This window comes from Oxyura jamaicensis, chromosome 3 (genome assembly GCF_011077185.1).
Source record: "Oxyura jamaicensis isolate SHBP4307 breed ruddy duck chromosome 3, BPBGC_Ojam_1.0, whole genome shotgun sequence".
Lineage (NCBI taxonomy): Eukaryota > Metazoa > Chordata > Aves > Anseriformes > Anatidae > Oxyura > Oxyura jamaicensis.
Window position 1 is genome coordinate 31,474,437 of NC_048895.1, and position 23,876 is coordinate 31,498,312.

At 39.0% G+C, this 23,876-nt stretch overlaps 1 protein-coding gene across 3 annotated transcripts in view; it reads left to right on the top strand.

Moving 5' to 3' along the window:
• THADA (THADA armadillo repeat containing) overlaps nt 1-23,876 on the top strand; it is a 161,167-nt gene that overhangs the window by 108,557 nt on the left and 28,734 nt on the right. For 2 of the 3 annotated variants that reach the window (XM_035321144.1, XM_035321143.1), the window contains exons 31-35: nt 4,173-4,258; nt 16,000-16,406; nt 16,729-16,850; nt 18,720-18,792; nt 21,306-21,450. In XM_035321144.1, coding sequence (XP_035177035.1) covers nt 4,173-4,258; nt 16,000-16,406; nt 16,729-16,850; nt 18,720-18,792; nt 21,306-21,450 — 833 coding nt within the window. Of the gene's footprint in view, nt 1-4,172; nt 4,259-4,429; nt 4,853-15,999; nt 16,407-16,728; nt 16,851-18,719; nt 18,793-21,305; nt 21,451-23,876 lie in introns of those variants that run through there. The other variant, XM_035321145.1, reaches the window with a different exon arrangement.

Below are 23,876 nucleotides of genomic sequence, written 5' to 3' on the forward strand. Positions count from 1 at the left end.
AAGGTGAATGAAACCTTTAAAAATAATATTTCTGGAGCTCCTCCTCTGGAGAGTCTAGGATCGATTTCATGTTGCACAAGCCTAAGGTGCAGTCGGTGGTAAAGGTGGCACCGAAATCAAACCAGATTTCTTGTAGGCTCCAAAGGCAGCTGGACCAAAACACAGTAGTGCACGGGAAACTTCTGGATGTGGTGATTTAGATTTACATTTCCAGAGAGGGAATATCTTGTGAGGGGTATGCTTCCTGATTCACCTACCAGTCTGCTTCTTGTTCAATACACATAGCTTACTGTTACTCCAGTGATACAGTATTCGGTGACTGCTTTAGCTGGGCCTCTTTGTAGGTGTTTGAACGTGAGCCCATGAATTTAAAAAGAGTATTTAATTTTGTTAACCCTTTTATCTTAAAAAAAAAAAAATCCTTGAACTCAATCAGTTAACAAAAGGTTTCTTTCTGCCAGTAACTTCAACTGCTTTCTAATTTTATATTCACATACCGGAACTGAAAATGATATTGCAAAGTCTGACTACCCCATTGCCAACTACTTGCTCAGCCTTAATGATAAGAAATTGGTTAGTTTTGGATCATGGTGTTTTCAGGGTCTAATCCAGAAATCTGCTGTAATGTGTCAAAATTAATAGTTTGTAAACCAATGACTGTATTTTCAAATTTGTATCTGCAGTTCAGCCACACCTATTAAAAGAAAATAATAGAATAATTTATATATATATGTATTTCTTTTTTTCAAATTGAAAATACTGTTACACTGGAGCTTTGGGGAATTAAAAAAAAAATCTGTAGGTTGTTTAAAATCTTCAAGCACTTCAGCATTTTTTTACTTCATTTTTTTTTCAGTCACCTTGCATCGTCTGTTGAGTTTCATGATGATCTAGTGGGGATACAACAGCTTCTTCTGTCCTTGTTTTGTTCTTCTATATGAAGTTAGAAGCTTGCTACCTCTGGGCCTTATCCTTTCTACGCAATGATCCTTTCAGTTTCTGCCTGTACTTGTGAAGGTTGCAGATGTCTTCTCCCATTCTACCTGAGAGGGAAAGCCTGTGATGGTGCTTGCCTTTTACCTGTTGCTCAGTGCAGCCCAAACTGATTTCAGTCGTCAGGACAGCCTTTGGCCTCTCTTCAGTCAGCTGTGTTGAAATACTCATACTGGCTGTTGGTGAAATGAAACTCAGTGGTCCTCTGTGAGCTGATCTATATTGCCACCTGGGAAGTCAACACCCAAGTACAGCATCCTGAAGCAGTGCTGGAAACTGTAGAGCACTCTTCAGAGCTCATGAGATCCCTGGGGCAGGCTGGCTATGAACTGAATCTGAAGAAAAACAAAAAACGATTTGATGAACTTCCGAAAATTGTGTTTTAAGGCTTCTGGACCTGTTACGCAATGAGCACAAGGTCTTCAGTACCAGATGTTCGACTTTACAGATGTGCTGCTGTTACACCAGCCTACCTGCGAAGGTAGACAAAACATTACCTTAACGAGGACAGGGTGGATCTCTGTGCTGACATCCCTAGCCTGCTAGCAGTACATACACGTGGTGGTGCCAATACAGTACTACTAATTATACAGTACTGCTAAGTACAGTACAATGTCTTGTCTCATACTAAATTTCTGTGTGGACATACCCCAAGATATGGGAGTCCTAACAGTCTAGCTCAGATACAGTTTATCATCTGGAATGAGCATATGATGTATTTATTTCCATTAATATTCAGGTTGGAAGGGAAGTGAACTAATTTTGGGGGTTTGGACAGCTAAAGGAACACTGTTCCAGATGCCTAGAGCTCCCACCCTTGCTACCACTGTGACTTTCTTGTTTGGAGACAGATTTCCTCAAAGCTTGTTTACAAGAACACCAGTTTATTTGGGTATCTGCGTTAAACCAGAAACATCTTGTACTCTTTCCGTTCTCATTGTTTAAGTTCTGCATGAACAGGTCATCTTAAATACTGCAGTTATCATTTGAAATATCCAGCATGTGATTTTTGGCTCCTGGATCTGTTATGCAAATCAAAATCTGATTGTCCTGAAGACTGAGCTTTCTGCTACAGTCTGAACAACGCTGAAATTTCTTGGTTTTGGAAAACTGAATTTCCTGTTGTGTCCGTCTGGCGCATACGGCCGAGAATTCACTAGCATCACCAGAGCGATGGAGCAAGCCAAGAACAAACATTTGGCATGTTCCAAGCTGAAAAAGCCTCATTTCAAAATCAAAACATGCATATGCGTGTACTCAGAATGTAGTAAATGCTTTAAAGCTGGAGCAGAATGAAAAACGTGTCAGTATTGCTGTTGTCACTTCTTCAGTAAAGGTTTCATCAGCCATGTTTTTCCCAAGGCACGGTTTGTGAGCTGGAAATTTTCTTCCCAGTGAAGTGAGTGAATAACAAGTTTTTCAAGGGAGCTGAAGTGCAGTAGGCCCACTGTGTACCCCATCTTAATCTAAATCTGTCATGGCTGCTTTCATCCATTTTACAGGTATGAGAGACGTCCCGGTTTCTTTTTCTTCTAAGGCTTTGACTTATCTGTCTCCCTCTTTTATCATGGGTTTATCTTCTGAGACCTGAGAGTATTTCTTGGTTGTGTTGTTGATGTAGTTGTTGTTTTCCACATAGCTCTGCCAACAACTGGATACCCAAAATACAGAAAAGAGTTCTGTTCAGTCAGTGTGGACAGAAATCAGATCTTCCTAATACAGCTTTTCAAAAATAGGCCATATTGAAACTGCCTTGGCTTCTCATGGTATCAGTTCTTACTGATGTGCATCTTCTCTGCGGGCAGGCTTTTGGCTCTCATGCTTTAAGGCAAGCGTTAAGAGTTTTGGGAGGCTCATGACTCCTTCGCTAGTAAGAAAGGTCAAGAAAAAAAATCTCTGTTTATGCAAAAGAAAAAAAAAAACCTGTTAACAAAGAGAGTAGTAGCTTGTAGTCTACTGTGTGTTACATGGGTACCTAATTTTGCAGATCATGGAACTAAGTATAGGTAGTTCATGGTTGTTACAGGGTTTATGACTGAAGGTGAGAGCAGTGTTTCTGGTAATCTGTCTTTTTAACATGAACATAGACTAACTCTCCCCCGGCAAATACAGCTGCCAAACTTCTATGCAAGATCCTCAGACCTTTCATTTTCATGTCATGATCACATATTTTACTTGAAAAACTTTTTTTTTTTTTTTTCTTGAATTTTAAAGATGTTACAGAGTTCAAAATGTTTTCTGGAACATAACTAATTAACAATTTTTTTGAAAGAACTTCAAATGTCAAGATAAGCACACAAAGTAAGTGCCAGATAAAATAAAAATGAAATATTGAACAGAATTAGTCATACTTTAAGCTTGTGCCTCTGGATTCTGAAAGTTTTTGCTTTAGTGCAAGTCCCATTGGACTCATCAGAATAATTTCTCTGTTTTGAACTGGATTTCCTGTTCGCATGTGAAGTAATACTTCAGGAAAGGTTTTCCTGACTGAAACATACAATGATAATAATATAAAGAAAAATAAAGATATTAACCTCATTTTACATTTCTATTTGGAGAGAAAACATTTAGCACTTCTTGCTTGAGGAGATAGTACAAATCAGTAAGAAGCTACTTCCTGTTCCCTATCCACAAAATCTATATTCTTGTCCAGAAAAAAAAAAAAATCTAATTTTAAGAACATGCACGTCTCTCTAGTCGTCATAAAAACAATGCAAACACTATGGCTGTTAAAAAGATGTAGCAGATGCATTTCTTAGGGAATTTTCTATTTCAACAACGAGAAAAATAATAGCTGAAGATTTATTTTTGTTAATGCATTTTAATTACACAAGTTATCCATGCACAAAATAAAGACTTTCCAAGGCAAGCTAATATATCCAATAACAATGAAATGTATAAACTGAGATTTGGATGGGGAAAGGTGTTTGGATTCTGTTAGGGAAGACTGTTGTTCATAGTGGACCAGAATGCGAAGCTTAGATAACTTGGCCTAATTATTCTGCACATGCAGTCTAACTTGATCAGTAGTTGATCTTCATTAATTAAATAAAACAGACTTAAGACAGTCCATCTAGCAAGTGACATTTCCAGTAATGCATTTTTCTAATCTCGTTTCACTGGTTCTTTCTGAGCATGGATGATATACGTATTTCATCGTAAGTAATTTATTTTTATAGGCCAAATCCTTGTTTGGTGACCAGAGCTGCTTATCTCGATGTCCTTGTGATGCTGAGCACTCACCTGGGGAAGTTCCAGAAGCAAGGTAAGTCAAATTTGCTGCTCTAGAAATCAGATTGAGTATCTATGAGGAAACTTCTAGGCTATGTTGAATCTAGAGAGACAATAATAAATTACTTGTACTTGCGGTATCTACTGAGTGCTGGAGTCCTTCAGCTGCTTCATATAAAAGGGCCATTTATTGTGCCTTCTGTAGAGCTAGTCCTGGAGACTGGCGATGAGAAGAATGGGATGCTGCTCCATGTCAAAGTTTGAAGCAATGACCTTGCAGTGTTCCTAATTCTAGAACTGTGTAACCACAGAAAAGATGCCCTCCAGTTTTCCAAAATGTTTTGCTGAACCAAGGCTGTAAAAACAAACAAACCACAGAACATTCCTGCTTTAATCTTTCTCTAACGCCATGGAGACCTTTTGAGACACCTGGAATTCTTTCAGAGAAATAGCATTTTTTTCGTATTTAGAATTTTTATAAGAAAGAACTATGAGAACTTCTATAAATTCAACTTTTATATCGATTTATCGCTGTAAAGTTTTTGAAAGACCAATCAGAATTATCAGTGATTTTAATGATTGCAGGGTGTTGTTTGCAACAACACAAAATGTACTGTTAGCTATAGGGGAAAAAAAAAGGAAGGGATACCCTTCCAAGTGTGACTGTGTATAGGCAACTTTAGGTCAGGTGTAACTAGCTTCCCTGTGTGCCTCTTTTGTTCATTTCTTACATACAACAGAATAATGAATTACCTTATCAGCCTAGGAAGGCAGTTAAAGAACAGTTCTTTTTTTCATTAAAATTCTTAGTGACTAATTATAGTACTGCATTTGATGCATTGGAAGAGTTCTTCATTTCAGATAGTCTTCTTTTGGGGGCTGTTCATTTTAAAACTAATCCCTTCTGTTTGTGGTGTATGGCAGGTGCTATTTTACTCAGATCTTTGGTATTACTTTTAATTCCATAATTGCTGTTTGTGTGCTTTCTTGTGAACTTGCAACTCAAACAGCTGCTCAGTGTTGGGTAGCACTGGCACTACCACATGCCTATAAAGACTGATAGCTGTCTGGAAGATGAGTTGGTGATGGTGTCTGAAAAGGACTTGTTCAGGTAGGCTGATGCAGAATCTAGTCCTTAATAAACTTATGTATGCAGAAAACAATTCTCACATGTGGGTTCCACTGTACCAGAGGAAGACAGATGGGTCAGATCTTTCACGTCCTGTGAAGAGTCAGACTCTCACATGCCAAGGTCTGTTCTTCAGTGAAGGGAATTTCCAGATGATGTTGCACCATAGTTCTCATTCCATCACGTATTGACCACTGTGTGACTTAGATATGGGCTACATGCTGTACAGGGAGGAACACACTATAAAGCAGTTTCGACATGGCCTGCCTGCAGGGAGGAGTTTTTCTCCTGACTCCTTAATGTTTGTTTTGGATGGGCTATACCTATAATCAGTAATTGCTTTGTTACAATATATGTTTACTTAAGTTTCATACATCCTGATATGCCACTGGCCTGGGTGATTATCCTTTGCAATAAATTAAATAATAATAATAATAATAATAATAATAATAATAACTATAGCTCTGTATTGCATCTAAAAAAAAAAAAAAAAAGACAACAAAACAACAACAAAAAGTCCCTGCTGACATATTCGGGCTCATCTTTCTTCATTTTCACAAGTACTCTGTTAACAGTAGCTCCTCTTTGGAATTAGTTTTTATGCTTTCCTTTTAATTGTGATCCTCTACCTCTTCATCTCTTGTGATGTGAATCATCCCAGTCTTTGTGTTCTCTTCATGTTATTTTTTTTTCCTCTGCTTTTGATGATTCTCATCACTCACCCCTGAACTCTATTTCTGTATTTCCTTTTCTGTATTTCCTTTCCCAGGTGAGTGTTCTTCCTTTCTTTACGTAGTGGGCTTCCTATATCCTTTATCACTCTGTTTCCTATTTCTCTTTTCTTTAGATTTTGTTCTGTTTTTTAAGTAATTGCTGCACATTTGCAAAGGTCTCTGTTGAGCTCTCCGCACCAGGAAACCCCTCTCTTTTTTAATGCCCCTGACCAGTGAAGCCCAAGGGACGGCAGCACGCTGTGGCTGGATAACGGGCTGTACTGGATTCATTTGTTTTCCAAAGGTCGTGTGGAGTGTTCTGAATGTGGGTGCTGCATGGCAGAAGAGTTTTGTCTAGAAGGGAAGCAATTATTTTTGCAGACACTATCTGTTGAGGGACGGTTCATTAGAATCACAGAATCATTAACATTGTCTTACTTAAAAAGTTCATTCCCATGTAAATTTAAAATGATGCATTTCAGGCAGTATCTACAGAGAGTAAAAACTTAGAATGGAAATATGTTTTTGAAAACTTGAAGATACATTAGGGGCAATTTTATATATCAAATGCAGAAGTAATTCTGAAGTGAAGAAGTAATATGTTTATATTAACTAGAACCTGAGTGTCCCATGACATAGTGAAAGACTGAACTCAGCAGTTAAAAATGAATGTTTTGAGTCTCACATTTAAATGTTCTGTAAGGAATAATTATTAACTGAAGCTTTATACTTCTCTGAGATCAAATATCTTACTCATACATGTGTATCTCTGGTTATGAGCCAATTTTTCTGTTTTAATCTTGATTTGTAAAGTTGTTTCAATGAATAAAGGGTGAAGGACAAATCCAAATAAAACTGTTTCTTGATGTGTTTATCTAAGGGGCCCCAGGAAGTGCTGTATATGAGTTCCAGGCCACAGGCTGAAACTGATTTTCATCAACATAAACGGGAATGCAATGTAATGAGTCTGCAACTGGTTAAAATCAGACCACTTCTAATTGATTATGCCTGTCTAAAGGGGCTACAATTACAAAGAGATTTTCAGTGTACAACCCTGTCTGGGCCTTTCCTATGTTACGATTATTTTCTGTAAGTGATTTGTTGTCTTCAATTAATAAAATCTGTCTCTTAAAGTGCAGGACAGCCCTTAGGGAATTTACTTCACAAATTCAAAACAATTTAAAATGTCAGATAAGGAGGGCGGAGAGTAATGGATACCAAGAGCATCTTTGTCCAGCTAAAATTTTATTGCTAGCCAAATGATGATTATTTATCTTAAACCAAAACAACAACAAAAACACAAACAACCACCACCAAACGAAAAACCCTATAGTTAATCTGATTTGTGGATTTGGACAGAAATGTTACCTGATTCATGTCTGTTGGAAAATACACCTTTCTTTCCTGAGTTGATATGTGAAATCTGGAGCCTTTGTTTCATCTCCTGATGAGGGTCTTCTGATGTACAGAAACAATACGTAATGCCAAGATTATGTAATTATATTTCTTTTGCTTTTTTCAGTTACCATTTGCAGTTAGAATGCAGAAGAAACAGAATCAAGCCATTTTAAAAAACAAAAATGTTAAAATATATAGATTAAAAACACTATTTTTCCTTATTGGAAATAAGGAAAATTCTTACAAAGATCTACGATGAGCTAGGATGAGCTAATGCTCATCAAATGCTTCAGTATTAATAGTGATTAATAATATGCAGTAAATTTGTTCTTGCACACTTCTTTGATGTATTGTTTCCACAGTAACTGTTTTTACAGAATCACGTCTGAAGCCTTTCCAGTCTAACGGGTGGAACAATGCAGTCCTCTTCCAGAGGATTTTCTGGTGCTTGTACCCTGCTAAAGAGCAATTGAGTTACTCCTCCGCAGGTGAAACAGCACCAAAGTGGGTTGTTCAGGAACAGAGGAAAGTCTCAAAACTTTATGCTTCAAACAGTACTGGAGGAAGCAAATAACACTCAAAGGAATTTTTGGAGGAGAAAAATGCCTCCAAGTCCAGGTGAAATTTACCAGGCATATCCAGCCTTAGCTGTGTTTGTTTGTAAACTCACAGGTCTTCATCTGTGGGAGTCAGGAGGAGGTCTCTCAAGCTGTGGTGCTACAGACCCAGGTGAGGATATGTAGTGTCCGACTGAGATAACACACTTTCCTCTGATGCTCTCAGAGATCGGCTTTGCAAGGGGCGCAATACCAGACTGCAGAGAAACTATGCTATGTTCACAGAATCACAGAATAGTCTCGGTTGGAAGAGACCTACAAGATCACCGAGTCCAACCTCTGACCTAACGCTAACAAATCTTCCCCTAAACCATATCCCTAAGCTCTACGTTACAGTGCTTCAGAGGGTGATTCCTCTCTGAATATTTGAACTTTTGACAGGTGTCACAGACATTCCTGCTTTTAATTCTTCTTCTGGAAATTAATGTGTGAAGCTAAACAGTAAGATGAGAGCATTGCTGTGATCCTGCCATGTTGCTAACACAGGAGCCAGGGCAGTGCACTGCGGTGTAAGCTCAGATCTAGGATGCTCTTTCTGTCTGTAACAGATGACAAATGCCAAAAGGCAAAGTGGTCGATTTTTCCTTCTTGCTGGCCTTTCAGAACAGTTTTCTTATAGTATTGTGTACAACTCACTAAAACATACTTGACTAATAAAAGCACGTTTTACCCAGGGTTGTGTTAAAAAAAAAAAGAAAAAGGCACTTCTCCATAAACTGTTCCATTGTGTCGATAAAGCAAGTCAATATAAATGTAGAACACGTCAGGGAAAGGAAAATGGAAAATCAGCTAACGATAATCTTCTTTGGTCATTCTTTTATCTTACATGTATACTGTCAGTCCCCTGGTTGGTTTAACCTGTTATTGAGTACAGTGTATTAAAATTCCAAGTTTAATGAGAACGAGAAGACATTTCAATAGGAAATCAAAGTTGCAAATCTGTAATTTAGGAGAAGAAGCCACTTGAAGTCTAGCCAGGCATTTTTCCTTACTACGTTTGTAGGGGAAAGATTTATAAAAGTTCTTGTGATTAAACAAACTCCAGTGTTGTTGTCGTCAGTGGTAACGAAGTTACTCAGTGTTTATATAATTAATCCTGTTCATAAATACCCAGTTTTGGTATCAAAATGCAGCAGCCAGTAAGTATTCTGCTCTCACTAACACATTTTTCCTTGAGTTTTGGAAAAGAGCATTTCCATTTTCTTGCTGTCTTCCAAATAGTTTAACTTTTTGTAGGTACAGCTTAATTAAGACTCTTAAATTCTCCTTTTGATCAGCTGGAGCAATTGTTTTTAAAAAATAAAGTGCATTGCACACTTATGTATGAGATCAAAAATATGGGCAATTGTGTACAACTGTTTTTATCCTTATCCCCTTTTCTTGATGTTTTCTTATGTGACAAAATACTGTGTTTTAAGTAACATATATTGAAATACCATTATCTTAGTTATACTTGGTCTTTCTAATTTGAAGTTATGTATTGGTAGAAATAGTGTATAAACGTCTAGAGGCTTTGCAATGAAAGCACTATTTATTTGTTTAAAGTAGGAATCTCTTAAACATTTGGCCCGAATGAAATTGTAGCCAAAGGACTTTCAAATAGCATTTGAAGGCTGTGCCCACCGTTTTATTTTCTTCTATATATTTTACTTCTTTCTTTTTCTTGTTTTGAAAGGAAGCTGAATGGTAAGTAAGGTAAGTTTTCCTGCAGGGTAGCTTAGAATCTGATAATGTCTACGTGGTAAAAATTTGGCAGGAATAATTAGGTTAGTTGTTTTAATCTTATTTTAACTTCCTTTACCTAAATTCCTAAGAAGTGTAGCCAAACAATTATTGTGAACAAAAACATTGGCAGTTTGCTAATGCATGTTTTGATTATTTGGTCTAATTAGCTTAGAAAAAAAAAATCCATCTGAACAAATTGAAGGCAATTTTTGTTCATTATGTCACAAATTATATAAACTCAGTGTGCCAATGTATTGTTTGTGGCACTTAGTCAGTGTCACTGTTTTGATTCAAGGAAAGTATAGATTTAAAAGGTATTTACAGCATCACCTGAATGGTCTGTGCCTGCTGACGTTGCAGTAGACAAGTCAAAAGGAAGTGTAGACGAGTAACCAATATTCTAATTCAATACATACAGGTCTGCTTGTCTTTAGGTGTCTTAGCATTATGGTCTAAAGATTCATCAAGATGGCTTGCATTTTTGTTGTTTTGCTTTACCAGCATGCATTCAAAATAAGATCTTACTTTAAACTTGAACCCTCCCTTTCCATTGTAGCTCATAATTGATGAACTTCAAGATGACAAAGAAGTAGCTTCCCATTTTACATATGGAAAACTCTCTGGTGCTGGGATTATAGAGATCATTGGTATCGCCAGCTCTTGATGATTTAGCATAGTGTTTGAATTCCCTTTTCAAAACACTCAAATGAGTCTCTGATTCCGGGCTTGTGAAGCTTTCACCTTGTCTGAAACAGGCAGTACCCCTCGTTTCTGTCAGCACTGTTGATGGCAGAATTGCCCAGCACACCATGGTCACTGCATTTCTGTGACTGTGCCGAATAAGGCTGACACCAGAATATCCGCATCACTGGCAGACAGAAGAATGAAGGAGCTGAGGATCGGATCATTGGAGGCCCAAGATACGGGGAGTGATGTGGGATTGCACAGACAGAAAAATGCTAGGGGCAGATCGAGTGCCAGACATGCTATGATAAGGTGGCCAGAAGGCATCACAAAAGCGAGTGGGAGACAGTAAAGTAAACTGACCAAGACTGGAGGGAATAAATCCTGGGAGAAAGGAGGTAGGGGCGTGGAAAGCCAATAGGCAGCCAAGGAAATCCAAGAGGTAGGATGTGCACTGGTGACAGAGACGTGGGAAGAGGAGAGGAGTATTTTCAAAAAGATGGGGGAGTGCATGGTAAAAGGAGGGCTGTGGAAGGTAGAGCGTGGTATTTCTGGGATGCTGTGCTGAGTTGGGACTATGGAAAGGTGTTATAGGAAATGAGCAGCCATTGGGGAGAGGGGTGTTGATCATGGTTAATATCAGCTTTTAAGATTGTGTCCCCTTGTGACAACGGAGAGTGCTCATCCTTCTGAAAGCATTTCAGGTTCTTTTTAGGTTCCAGCATGTTGCAGTGACTGACTGGCATTGCCTCATAACTTTCTATATATGGGGGAAAAAGAAAAAAAGTAAAACCTAGTACTGTTCAAGAGAGAAACAATAAGAAAAAGAGTCTCAGTGTCCAGATCAAGTGTTTTGTTTGTTTGTTTGTTTGTTTGTTTGTTTTAGAACATTCCCTTTATACTTTGGCAAATGCAATAGGATGTCTCTGTCTGCAGCAGTAAATTATCAGTGGATTCTGGTGGTCCCTCCTGTTTGTAGTTTTGGATTGTGTTGTGAGTAGTGATGCTTAGTCTCTGATGTTGAAGATATTGCAGGAGTCTTTAAAAGAAACATCCTACTTAAAATGTGGCCTTCCCCAATCATAAACAGTTATCTTAGTTCTGCATTGCAATAAAATAGGCTTTTCTGTTCTTTGTTTCTTTTTCCCATTTACCAGTGACTTCTCCTAATCCACTTCTAATAAAAAGGGAAAATATGAAATAAAATACTTTTCCTTGATACTCATCTAGGAAAATCTTTTCTTAGCTCTGATTACAGTTCATCATTCCCTGTATTCATGCAGCCTCTTCAGATAGCCTTGGCTAGATGGTAGTTTTCAGGCGCAAAGGATTTGAACTGCTTCTCAATCCGTAAGAAATTCCGGCTTCCTGCAGATCTTGGTGAATGATGCTGAATATGCAGATTTTTGATGTTCCGACCCTGTTCCCTTCCCATAACGTTGTGCTGCAGATGTAGCACCATGTTGTTGTTGCTGTCTGACTTTGCAGTATGTCAGTATGATTTCTGGTGTCTGTAATAAATTCTTCCCTTTCCCCCTACTTTGCTCTTGTCTTCTGGAACTTCTAGTAGGAGGACGGTAGATGGCATGGATGCTCGAGGGGCTACATGCAGGAATTGATCTTTATCCAAAGTGTGAAGATACTTAAATGTATCATAATCCCATATTCAGAAAAAAAAAAGCTTACACAAGAGGTGTCACATTGGCAGTAGCCTAAATAGGCTCTGTAAAGTTACCTGCTCTAACAGAAATACATAACCAACGCTGTACATCAGCTGACAAGGTGATGAAAATTCAGGTTGAAAATATACAAGGAGTTCAAATGATTTGTCATTTTTGGATGTACTGTAGAATTGAGGTGAAAGATTGTTTGAATTGTCTATAAGCAGACAGCTCACTAATCCCTGAATGGGCAAGTTTTACTGTCCTTTCTGTATGCATCGAGTTATTCCATAGTCTGCCATCAGCAGAGAACTCATTATAAATATGGTCTGATCACAAATAGGATAAAAAGGCAAACCTTCAAACCGACCCCCCTCCCCAAATGACAACCCCTGTCAAAATACTACGTCTCTTACTGTCAAAAATAATATTTTTTTAAAAAAAGTCTTCTGAACTAGTATAGGGAATGCATATTTTGAGGTAGAGAACTACCTTCCTAAGTATTAGTTGTCTCTGATGATGATGTGTATGTTGTTTGTGTATCTCGGCGTTGTGGACATAAGAGGATTGAGGAAGAAGGACTAGGAGATGTTCGTGCAGTGTGGTGCAGAGAACCGAGTGGTTGTGTAAGATGTGTCGCGTCCTAGAAGAGAGACTTCCTGTCCCACACAAATGAGGCAATCCTTAAAGGGGGGAAAAAATAATCCACTTAATTCTTGGGGGCTCTTCTGCATCTCTTGGCATCCCGGACAAGGCTGCTGTTTGCTAGGATCCATGTTACGTCAGCCAAAATTTGTTCTTCTTGTAGCAGCTGGTCGTTGAAATTGTACAGTATTTTTTGTTTGTAAATAAAAGTGTGCCTTTACTGCGTCTTAACAGCACCAGACATTTACTGTGCTTTTTTGGTTTAGTCAGATACTTTGATTTAAGCCAAAGAAAAGAGTTTACTTAAAGTTAAGCAGAAGAGAAAACATTTACATGAGAGCCAGGAAAGATTTCATAGAGATGAAGTTGAAGGCAGGAATATTTCCACTGTGCTGTAATAAGACAAGGGTTTCTTTCCTTCTGCACGTATTTGTGTGAAAAAGAGTGTCAGAGAGTATGTAGACCACAAGATGAATGTAGAAGGATTCGCTCTGTGGTGCTCTGAGGCTAAGCAGAAATGCAGACAATCATATTTTGCTGTCAGTCTTCCTGTTGAGACATCCAATTTTGAAGAGACCTTCTGTAAAATAGATGAGCCAGGCTGTCCAGTCCTTCACAACAACATGGGAAAAACAGAAGTCATCCAGAAGGCTTCCAGAAGAGAAAAAGCACCAAAGGAGAGGATCTGTGCCATAAAGCTATTGTATTGCAGTCTCTGCAAGCTTAGCAGTTCTAGGCGCTAGTAGCTGTGCCATGTTTCTATATGAAAATAATTTTCTCCTCCAAAGAAGAAGACAAAGGGTGAGGCTATGTTGGCCTTGCAAAATTCAAGTGAAACGTCGGATCTGAAATGCGGAGAATGGCCAGCTCCTGGCTTTCACAGGAGGGTCACCATTCACTGCCGTAGCTACCCCTCAGGGTAAAGCAACCCTGATAGGACACAAAAACATTTCTTGCAAGTCTTAGGAACACCATGTGGTATAAACAGCTAGGGGAAAAGCGTGTTGCCAAAATGCAGTTGAGGACAGCAGGTAGAAAGCTCTGAAACTGAAGCAATTTCTCTTCTGGAACCGAGGCACTTGAATCAAATCTTTTTGTTTCAACTGCCTGGGATTGCTTCTGTTGTAAAACCGATGTCTGTGGAGTCTGGCTGTGTAATAAATAACTGGGACCAGAGCCTAATCCCTCACCAAGGCAACCAGACGGTTCAGAAATTAAGGAGTTCTGGCAGCTGGATACTTGTCGTGTGACATAGGCATTAATACTAGTTTATGCTATAATTCTGATATTTAATGCCAGTGTGTTTGGAGGGGTTTGGGGAAATACAGCGAGTAAAATATACCATTTTGCATGTTAGGAAGCCATCTGGGGCATCATGAGGATTGTGCTGTGACATAGGTTCACAATGAAGCTGCACTTTCTCTGGCTACATCAAATCCACTCAGAAAACAAACTAGTGAAAACGTGTATGACGGAGCTAATGGTTAGGTGATATGTCTGAAAATCTTTTCCAAACACCAAATGTCTTTGAAGCTCATCCAGAATTGCTCAGAAAACACTTCTGCCTTGTGTGCTAGACAATCACAACCATGTCAAGTTTCCATGTAAATGTCAAACATGTTGAGATGGCTTTGCAAGCATTTGAATTTGAATATGAAAGAGCAGGAAATTTCACTGTAAATAGAAGGATTAGGGAAACGTCTTCAAGGGCTAAAAAACAGGAATCCATATTTGCATTGCAGCCTCATGTCAAGTTCAGCAAATGTAATGGTAAAATTTGGGTAGGCTCTTTGGTAGTACTCTGTTTACTTAATTATAAGTAGCAAAGCTATGTGGCAGTGAGTTGTTGCCTTGCAGATACCGAAGAAATCTAGCTAAGTTTGCTTTAATCTTTGTATTTAATACGTTTTGATACAACAAACAACCTTCTAATATCCCACAGCACGAGTTGCAGCATTTTCTCTGGGTGAGTTTGTCTTTAGGACTTTCCCTTATTTCATGTTTATGTTTGAGTTTTGTGGGATACAGCATATAAATTTCCTTGCGGCACAAGCAATACAAACATCTCCAAACTGGGCAGATATCTCGGTTTCAGTATTACAAAATTCTTTATTCCTGCTGGTGATGGAGATGGTTGAACTCAAGAAATGTGAGGATTTTGGTCTGCGTCCGTAGGAGAGAGAGGAATGCTGATTGTTTCTTTCATTTTGTGTCAACATCGACAACTTCCCTGGAGCCTGCAACCCTGTGGCACCGCAGACAGAAGTGACCTTTTTGTTAACTCCAGGAGGTGGTGGTGCCCTACAGCAGGTTCTTGGGCTGTGCTGTGCAGTTCCACCGGTGCAAGTGGCTGAAGTGTTGCAGGTCCTTCCTCCATGCATGAGGTGTATTATTACTGAGCACCTCCTTTTTCTTAGCTGTGGCAGCTGTTCAAAGTTAACAGGCATAGGAAAAGCATAGTGGTGTTTTTAGGTTCTTGTTTTTTACTCTGTAAATTCTTTAGATTGGTACAGACAAGACAGATCTATTTATGTAGAAAGGGCATCTTCTTAATGGTATCCTTTTCTGACTGATTCTCTGCAAAGGGTGGGACTTCCAGAATTGCCACAGTGGCTCTGTCCTTATTTCTCCTGACTTCACTTGCAGCTGGGTAGGCTGACAGAGAGCACTTTGCTGAGCTGGTCTCTGATTTTAGAGCTATTCTGTCAAAAGTGATATGATTGTATGCTTGTATTGGTCCTTTTCAACTTTCCAAACTACCTACGTTTTTTTTTCATTTATATTTAAGTATGTGTACATTAATCACTTTTTACAGTGACAGTGCAAAACATATACAAGTTGCAAGACTGTTATTATCAACTTGATTTAAGAAAATACTTATCAAACAATTGTACCCAGATAAAAGGTAATGTACGAAGTCTTGTAGCATTCTTAAGTTGTCTGAAGCTCTTGCCACATGTTGAACAATTTCTAGTTGTCAGGAAAGTCCCTGCCCTATTTATTTGGGTTTAAATATGAATAGACATATTTAGGAAAGCTGTTTCATAATTAAAAAATAGGATAAAATGAAAATCTGTTTTAATTTTATTCCTGAAAGGCCTTTTGCATGCCTGAAGTTTTTCAATTTCAGAATCACTTTGCTGCCTGCAGCAGATGATAACATCATGGATTTGTCAGTGTACTTAGTTTTATGCTCATTTCAGGAATGCATCTGCTTGAGTTTTGGGACGAGATTAACAGAGTTATCTCAGATTCTGAACTGATGACAGGAGTTCCCTACTCATCTGCAGTACCTGGACTGACACAGTATCTCCAGAGCATCACCAAACTTGTAATATCCATGCTGTCGGTGACGACAGGCGCTGACATCCAGAGCAGCGGTTCACCTGTTGCAAAGAAAATAGCCAAGCCACCATTGTCAATAGTTCATCTTCTTCACTGTGAGTTTCATGAAGTACGTCTGCTTGCATTGGAAGCAGTATTGCGCTGGCTGAAACAAGCGAATGCCAAACAGATTGCAGAAGAAGGTGTATTATGTTTGCTTGTTGACTTGGAAGGCATTCTTCTCACAATGGCTCTGAAGGAAAAGAATCTTGAGTGTTTATACAAGGTAGGAGAGTGCTACTTTATTGATGTTTGGTATGTCTTCACTAAATTATATTCTTAATTTTTACAAGTATATTTCAAACATACATAATGTTTTTAAATGTATGAGTCTTTTTTTGTTTGTTTGTTTTTTTACCATTGAATAGATCTTCGTTATAATTCTGTATTGTGTTCTCTTGTAAAGGCAAGAAATTCTTTGCTTTTTTAACGCTATCAGGGGAGAACCTCCCTAGAGTAGGGCTTAAGTCAGTGATTTATTAGTCTGACATGTACACATTCACATTGAGATTGTTTGGAAATTCTTTGTTTGTGAACTGTGTGTGCAGGTGCTGGAAATTCTTTACATGATGGATCTCAGAAAAGTGCTTCCAAAGACTGAATGCTCTATAAAAATGAATCCAAATGAGCTCTTAACCTGGAGTTTAAACATTGTAGATATCTCCAACAGGTATGGTCTGCCATGAATATTAGATACGTGTTTTTGAAAAACCTTGAATATTCAAGTGTCTATATCAGATTTTTCGGCTGTACATTGATTAAAAATTCATGTAAATGTGGCTTATTTTGAAAAAGATATCTTGTGATGAGATTTTTTGGAGAAGTTAGACGTGGATCTGAATTGTTAAAATGGCCCTCAAGTCATACTGGCAAGCACCGTATAAATGTCCAGCAATACAGTTCGTGAATAGTAAGTTACTACATCTATCAGATGATAGCCAGTGAATATAGCTCTTCCAAATGGCAATCAGAAAGCACCATTATGCACAGAGGTGAGGATCCAAACATACACTAAATCACTCTGCATCTGCCATCCCTTCTATTCTGGTTTTCTAAGATCTGTAGAAAGTGACAGACCTGATTTCCCATACTGGATTAGCAAAAACAGGTAATCTTAAAAATAAAAATGTAGGCATAACTGGTCTTTACAAGATTATTTGAATTTAGGCCTTGTTTCTTGTGCATTGTGGGCTGCTTTGCCATGCTTAAATTTATGGATGTTTATATTGTATGTATGTTGTAAATGTATGTACGTTGTATATTCCATCCTGCAGACTGGATGTATATCCCCAGTGCTGATGTTACTAATTTTTTCATATTATCTGGATGCAAGTATGGAGCTTTCAATGCACAAGAGAAGAAAGTTGAGACTTGTGCTGTACCTTCAGACCTGGTACACACACTGTCCTGAAGTATAACTGGACAGGGCTGGCAGCTCCTGCTCAGGCTTCCTAACCTGCAGTATATATTGGGAGAAATTGATAGTCTAAGCTTAGATTCAAGTGTATAGCACCTCTTTGAATGTGCCTCCAGAGAAACCAGTGTTTACGGTGTGCTCCCCTCTATCAGTATATGTATTGAAACAGCAATCCTTAATTAGACTGAGTCTGCAAAGTCAGCAGTAAGTGCCAGTTTGTAGTTCACACTGAATTAGTGGCCATGTCCATCTGTTCATAAAAGAATGGACAAACTGTGTGAAAAGTGTCAAGGCTCTGAGGGCAAGACTGGGCAAGACTGTCCTGTTTCTCGTAGTGGTGGTGGTCTCTTTTGGAAATCATATAAACATCATGCCACCGAGTTACCGATGTATAATATTTAGGGTTCAGAGTGCAGGACACCATTAGAAAGCTGTGCACATTCGTGGCTGATTTGCACTAAATTTGTCAAGTTTAAATGATGATGCAGTGTGTTTATTTTTAAAATGAAATAAGATACACATGGTAAAATAACACTGGCTGGTGCTATTGAAGAGGGAAGTCATTGAAATAGTAGACCTTGTTGCTCAGGTGTTGCCATTCCCTGCTGACAGACCAGCCCCTTCAGGAGCCATGGTGCCAAGCACCATCTCCTGAGACCCTCTAAGCAGCACCGAGGCTCAAGAGCCAGCAGTTGGTGTATTGTGCACTACTGACTTTCTGAGCAGTTGTAGAAGAGAGATGCCTGGAACATAATGCCAGATTGAAGAGATGCTTTTTCTTTTTTTTTTTTTTTTTTTTTTTTTAATAATTTTAAATAATGCCTGGTTTGTTTGACTTGGGTTCCATTTTCAAATATGTTTTCTGCAGGGAGTATGTAGATAGGGGAAAAAAAAAACAAGAAGGTGAAGAGGTGAAGAAAGAGCGTATTTATTTTGCATATTAACTGAAAATTTAACTGAAGTCAAAATCTGTGACGTAAAGCGCTGAGCGCTCAGCTTGCAAAATACCCACTGGTGATAGTCAGGAATGATTAAGAGCTGGCTGTTTTTCTTCTAGAGTTGAAATGATGGCAGCAGTAACTGCTTTGTTTTGATATGTTCTTCACCTTTTTTTTTCCTTAGCACTGAAATTCAAAGCATAGCTCTCAAATTTGCCTCAAAGTTGGTTATGCATCTCCTACAGAATCATCAGCAGGTAAGGGAAAACGAGCAGCTTAATTCTGGAGTTCTCAATGGTAGAAGTAACGGGGCTCGTTTTGGATAGAAGTCCCAGGCTTGTGTTTTCCTGTGTCATTGTACCTTTTCTGCCATTATGTCTTCCCCTCTGAACTAAGCACTGCATTCGGAAGTGAAACCTCCTCCAGCAGCATCTCCGTACATCCCTTTGAAAGTAATTCCATGCTAAAATGCATAAATAATTTTTTTCGGATGGATTAATTTCAACTTCTGAGACCATCCGAAGTAGTCACTATAACGTGGAAAGAAAAACGCCGACTGGTGAACACCCTGCATCGAACCGTCCGTACCCAAAGTGCGGCTCCGCTGTGGTTCCCGGTTGCAGGGGAGGCAGCAGGACAGCCTCTCTGAGGGGAGGACGGAAGGCACGGCGGTGTCGAGGCTGTTCCGGCCTTGCCAAGTCTTAGCCTGGAGTTGCTGCTTTCCGAGCAATCCAGCCTACTGTTTGCGTGGAGTTTCTCACTGAATTTCCTCTTAAAACTCGTTTTTTGAACGCTAGAATAAAAAATTCAAGAAGCTGTGCTCCCTGTTGCTGTTTCTATGGACTATTTGATTTAGATTGATAGCAACACAAATTACTGCCTCACGTTTCTTTCAAGTTGTCAGTCTGTGATATCACATATACATGCATAGAGCAGTGCTAATGCAGCTTTTAATACTAGGCAACTTTTATTTTTTTACATTTTTGAAGATACAAAACACACTTTATGGATACTTAATTTTTTCGTTATAGCTGTTGTTTTTTATAAAATACACAGCAGAACTGATTCGCATTGTTTGTTACATAAACTTCTGTCTCATTAAAAAAAGCCACAGAAGTGCACACGAGAAGTGGGAAAATTAAAATGACTTATGTTGTTAATTCTTTTTGTTTAAGAAAGGCAAAATGCACGGACTTCAAGTCATAAACAATAAAACACCCATGTAAACTTGGGTTCACAAATAGACTTGGAACATATTGTTGCTGTGCAGTTTTCTGATGATTTATGAAGAGGAATTAGTGAAAAATGCTGGCACGATCTGAACTCTAGTGACGCTAACACAACTCCTTCTAATAAGCATGTAAATCATGGGAGACCTAAGACATCTGTATGGAGAGTGCTTTCTGTTTTATAAAAGATCAGGTACACCAGGAGTTTTACATCTAAGTTTCTTTGGGCTCGCATTCAGTTTGTGCATCTGTAGGAGGGACTGCTTGAGATAATGCATGTGTCCATTCCAAACTGGAGTAATTGCGATCTTTGAGGAGATTTTTATTTTGTCTAGCCCATTACAAACTCTGTAGGAAATGCTCAGGCTCCATCCCTGCGTGCAGCGCTGGTACACAGGCATGAACCGGTCCCAGTGAGGCAGAGCATGAGCGAGGTTTCATGTGCCCCTCAATGAGTCCTGCATTTCTGTGCACTTTAACTGGGCTCACATTGACATTGGTTCTCTTCTGTACCTTATTTGCTTCATTTTTTCACTTCCTTTAGTAAAAAAAATTAATAGAAAAGGAAAAAAAAAGTATAGTTGCACACAGCCTAATTGTTTCCAAGCTGAGCTTGTGCTCCTTTTCTTTTCATACTTGAGGACTACTTCTTCCCTGTTACGGCCCAGCTGTCCCAATGGATATCAGAGTTGACAAGTGTTGGGAGCACAGTTCAATTTGCAAGCAAAATGTGTGTTGTTTCTTTTGAAAAAAAATCTGGTAGCCATCACTACACGTCAAAAAGAGTCAAAGCTTTGGTCCGTTATTCCCGAGTTGTCATTTTCCTAGTGTATGACTCTGAGGACTAAATATTTTCCACAAGGTGGCAACTGAAGGTTTTTTTTATTTCCTGTTCTTTTTTTTATAACTCTCCGGCTTTCAGGATTGCAAGCTTTGCTGTATATCAGCCACCGATCAACCAAGATTCCTTCAGTGTTTTGAATGCACATGCTATCAGAGCCCAGCTTAGCTCAGCAGTCTCAGCAAAAACAAGTGTCCATCCCCAGTATCTGCAGAGGAGACAGATGCAGCTGCTTTCTCCTCTTTACCAAGCACTGTATTGTTACCAAAATTCCCACCATGATTGATAGCTACAGTTCATATGCTCTTAGCAGTTTTTCCAGGTGCATGTACCAGTCTACATGTAGGATGCTCCTGTGAATTCCTTTTTTTCTGTTACAGTCCAGCGGATCTGTCTTTAGCTTTCATGTTTAGAATAGAGGACAAAAGGACACATTTTGACTTGTGTGGTCATTGGTGAGTCTGGTGTAGAGGGACAGAATAAGAGAATTGCCTATGAATATGGGTACAACTAAAGGAAAATCTTCCATCTTAACTGCTTGTGACATAGCAAACCAATGGACATGAGATTCACCATGTTGGCAAAACAAAAGGGTTTTACTGATGGATGGTATCTCTTTGGCAGACTGTAGTTTAATGTGATGGTCACCAATAGCACCGAATGGTACAGCATACCTCTCCCATGTGTTTTCTGCTTTCAGATTTCAGAGGAGGTCTTAAAAAAATGGGTTCAACAGATAATTTCTTTTTGTGGAGATGAGCAAGAGACAGAAATGCTGTTAGCAGCTGCTGAGGTACTAAAAAGTATAACACCATTCCTCCTGATCAACGAGAAGCTCATTCTTGGTGAGTAGTTTGAACACAGTTAGTTTTCTGGATCTTTTTAGATGAAACCCAGTATCACATGACTTAAAATATATTATGGTACATGTATATGTACACACAGAACACAAAATTCAATCAAATGGTATTTTGCAAATTTTTATATGGCAGTGTACTAAACATTACTTATTTAAGCTATAAACTTATTTAAATTCTGGTAGAAAGAGCACATGTGTAGAGCTTCTTGCAGTAACTCTGCAGAAGGGGAATGTGAGGTGCTGTAATGTCTTCAGGCCAATATACATCTCCGTACAGATTTATGGGCTTGCAATTGCTCTCTGACCCAGGTCTTTCTGACATACTCTGTTGGTGATGTGGACATGCTTTTAGTTTAACATCGTGAGCACAACAAAACTCTGTTGGCTGAATGTTGAAATTATAGGCTTCAGTCTGAGAAAAACATTCTAATGTGGAACAACACATCATCCTATGAGAATGATTAGTAATTATATCACATTATACTACAGAGGTATGATGATTTTTTAAGTTAACACTAAACATTCTACTTAGAAAACCACACAACAAAAAACAAAAAACCCTTCACAGCCTTATTCAACAACATATTACTGACAGAGAGACAAAGCTATGTGAAATTCTGTGGTCTGTTGTACAGAAGAGTTTCTTGGTTTTGCTTTCTTATTTTAAAAACCTGTCCCCTTCTCCCCCCCCCCCCTTTTTTTCCCCTGTCTTTTGTGAGCACAGAGTAAGGGGATTTTGTGACTATAAAGGGCCAGGATTTATCCTAAATGATAAAGAAATTGTTTTGCATCTTGAGCAAGACAGTAGGCTTTAGATGCTTTTGGTTTCTGTAATAATTTGAAGATAGCTATTTATAGCTTTATAGTTTGAGTAGCTTGAGTCCAGTCATATAGACTGGATACAAATTTTTGTTAGGCAAGAAGAATGTCCGTATTTGTTAATCTGCAGATAATGTTGTTTTTCAAAAGTGAGCAGTTTATTTTGAGATGTCTTTTAAGAGGTATTTATAATATTTTAAGAGAGCAATTTATTATGCTTAATTCTTAGCAAAGCGAAACAAACAAACCAACCAGTAAATAAAAGCCCCCGGAGCATCAGTGGATGGCCATTTAAATTGGCTCTTTGCCCTGAAAATCGGACCTGGATAAGAAAGATGCAGAACTAATCCTCCATACAACCTAGAATCAATAGTCTGGGGTTCTTCACAGCTCTGAAACTGTCAAGTGCTACAGGGAGAATCAAGGGCACGAGTTGCTCTTGCGCTGCAGTGATACAAACCCAGAATCATTCTGTTAAGGGGGTCATGCACACACAAACAGTTTTGATTTTTATGCCTCGTTCTGCATCAGCTCATTTGACCACATACTCTTGAAAGCAGAAGCTAAAGAAAAATGCAGTTGTATGAATTGTAGCTGTAGCTGTAGTCTTTCTGATAGGCTTCCTTGAAGTACATTCAAGACTTCCTTGAAGTGCATTCATAAGAGGAGGGCCAGTGCAGGTCAGCATGTACTGGATTTCTCTGTCACGCTGCTTGAGTGTTCATAGGAGTCTTTCTGGAAAACACATTTGCAGGCTTCCACCTCTGGCAGGTATGATGGCAACTTGTCTAGGTCGGAAAGCTGGTGATTGAATCTAGAATAGGATAATTCTTCTGCTCCAGCTGTGCCAGCGTAACATTATTGAGCATATTGTGCTATAAAAAAGCAACTACTTTCTGAAATTATTATACTCCATGCTATTCCCAAATAGGCAATTTATATGAAATATGGGAACGCTGCTTCTGCCTGTGAAGTAAAGCCTCAAGCAGTTCATTTTGGCCAAGCAGTGCAATAGATTTAATTGTCTGGCCAGCCCTGTAATATAAATCTCTGATAGACCTGTTGATAACATGCTTGAAGCAAACCAGCACAGCAGTGAAGCAGCCAGTCTGTTGTTCTCTGTAATCACCAGGAAGTGATAGTATCTCACAATGGGCTGCCTCTAAAAGGGATGTTCCAGGATGCTCAACGAGAGCTGAAGTCATTCCACCTTAATCATACCCCAGCAAACGTATGGCTGTGGTGACTTCTGCACTTCAGCTGGTCATCCTCATGGGGCACCCCTAAATGACACAAGGGTTTTGTAAGCTGTGTACAGCTTGTGTCGTGCTTTGCCTCTGGAGTGATAGGTGGAGTCTGTCTGAGTTTTACAAGATGATCACCTCCACCTTGGCAGTTATCAGTTAATAGCTGCGCGCAGGTAATTACCCTCATGGATTAAACCTGGCTTGGTTTCAACAGGTGAGGGCATTAAGGGTGGCAGGGCATGTTGGTGAGTGGTGAGGTGAGGTGGACGTGGGAGAAGGGGTGACAGGGAGAAGATCCCTGCAAGGTGTGATCGTTTGATGTTTCCTGCAGGTAATGGTATTTGTG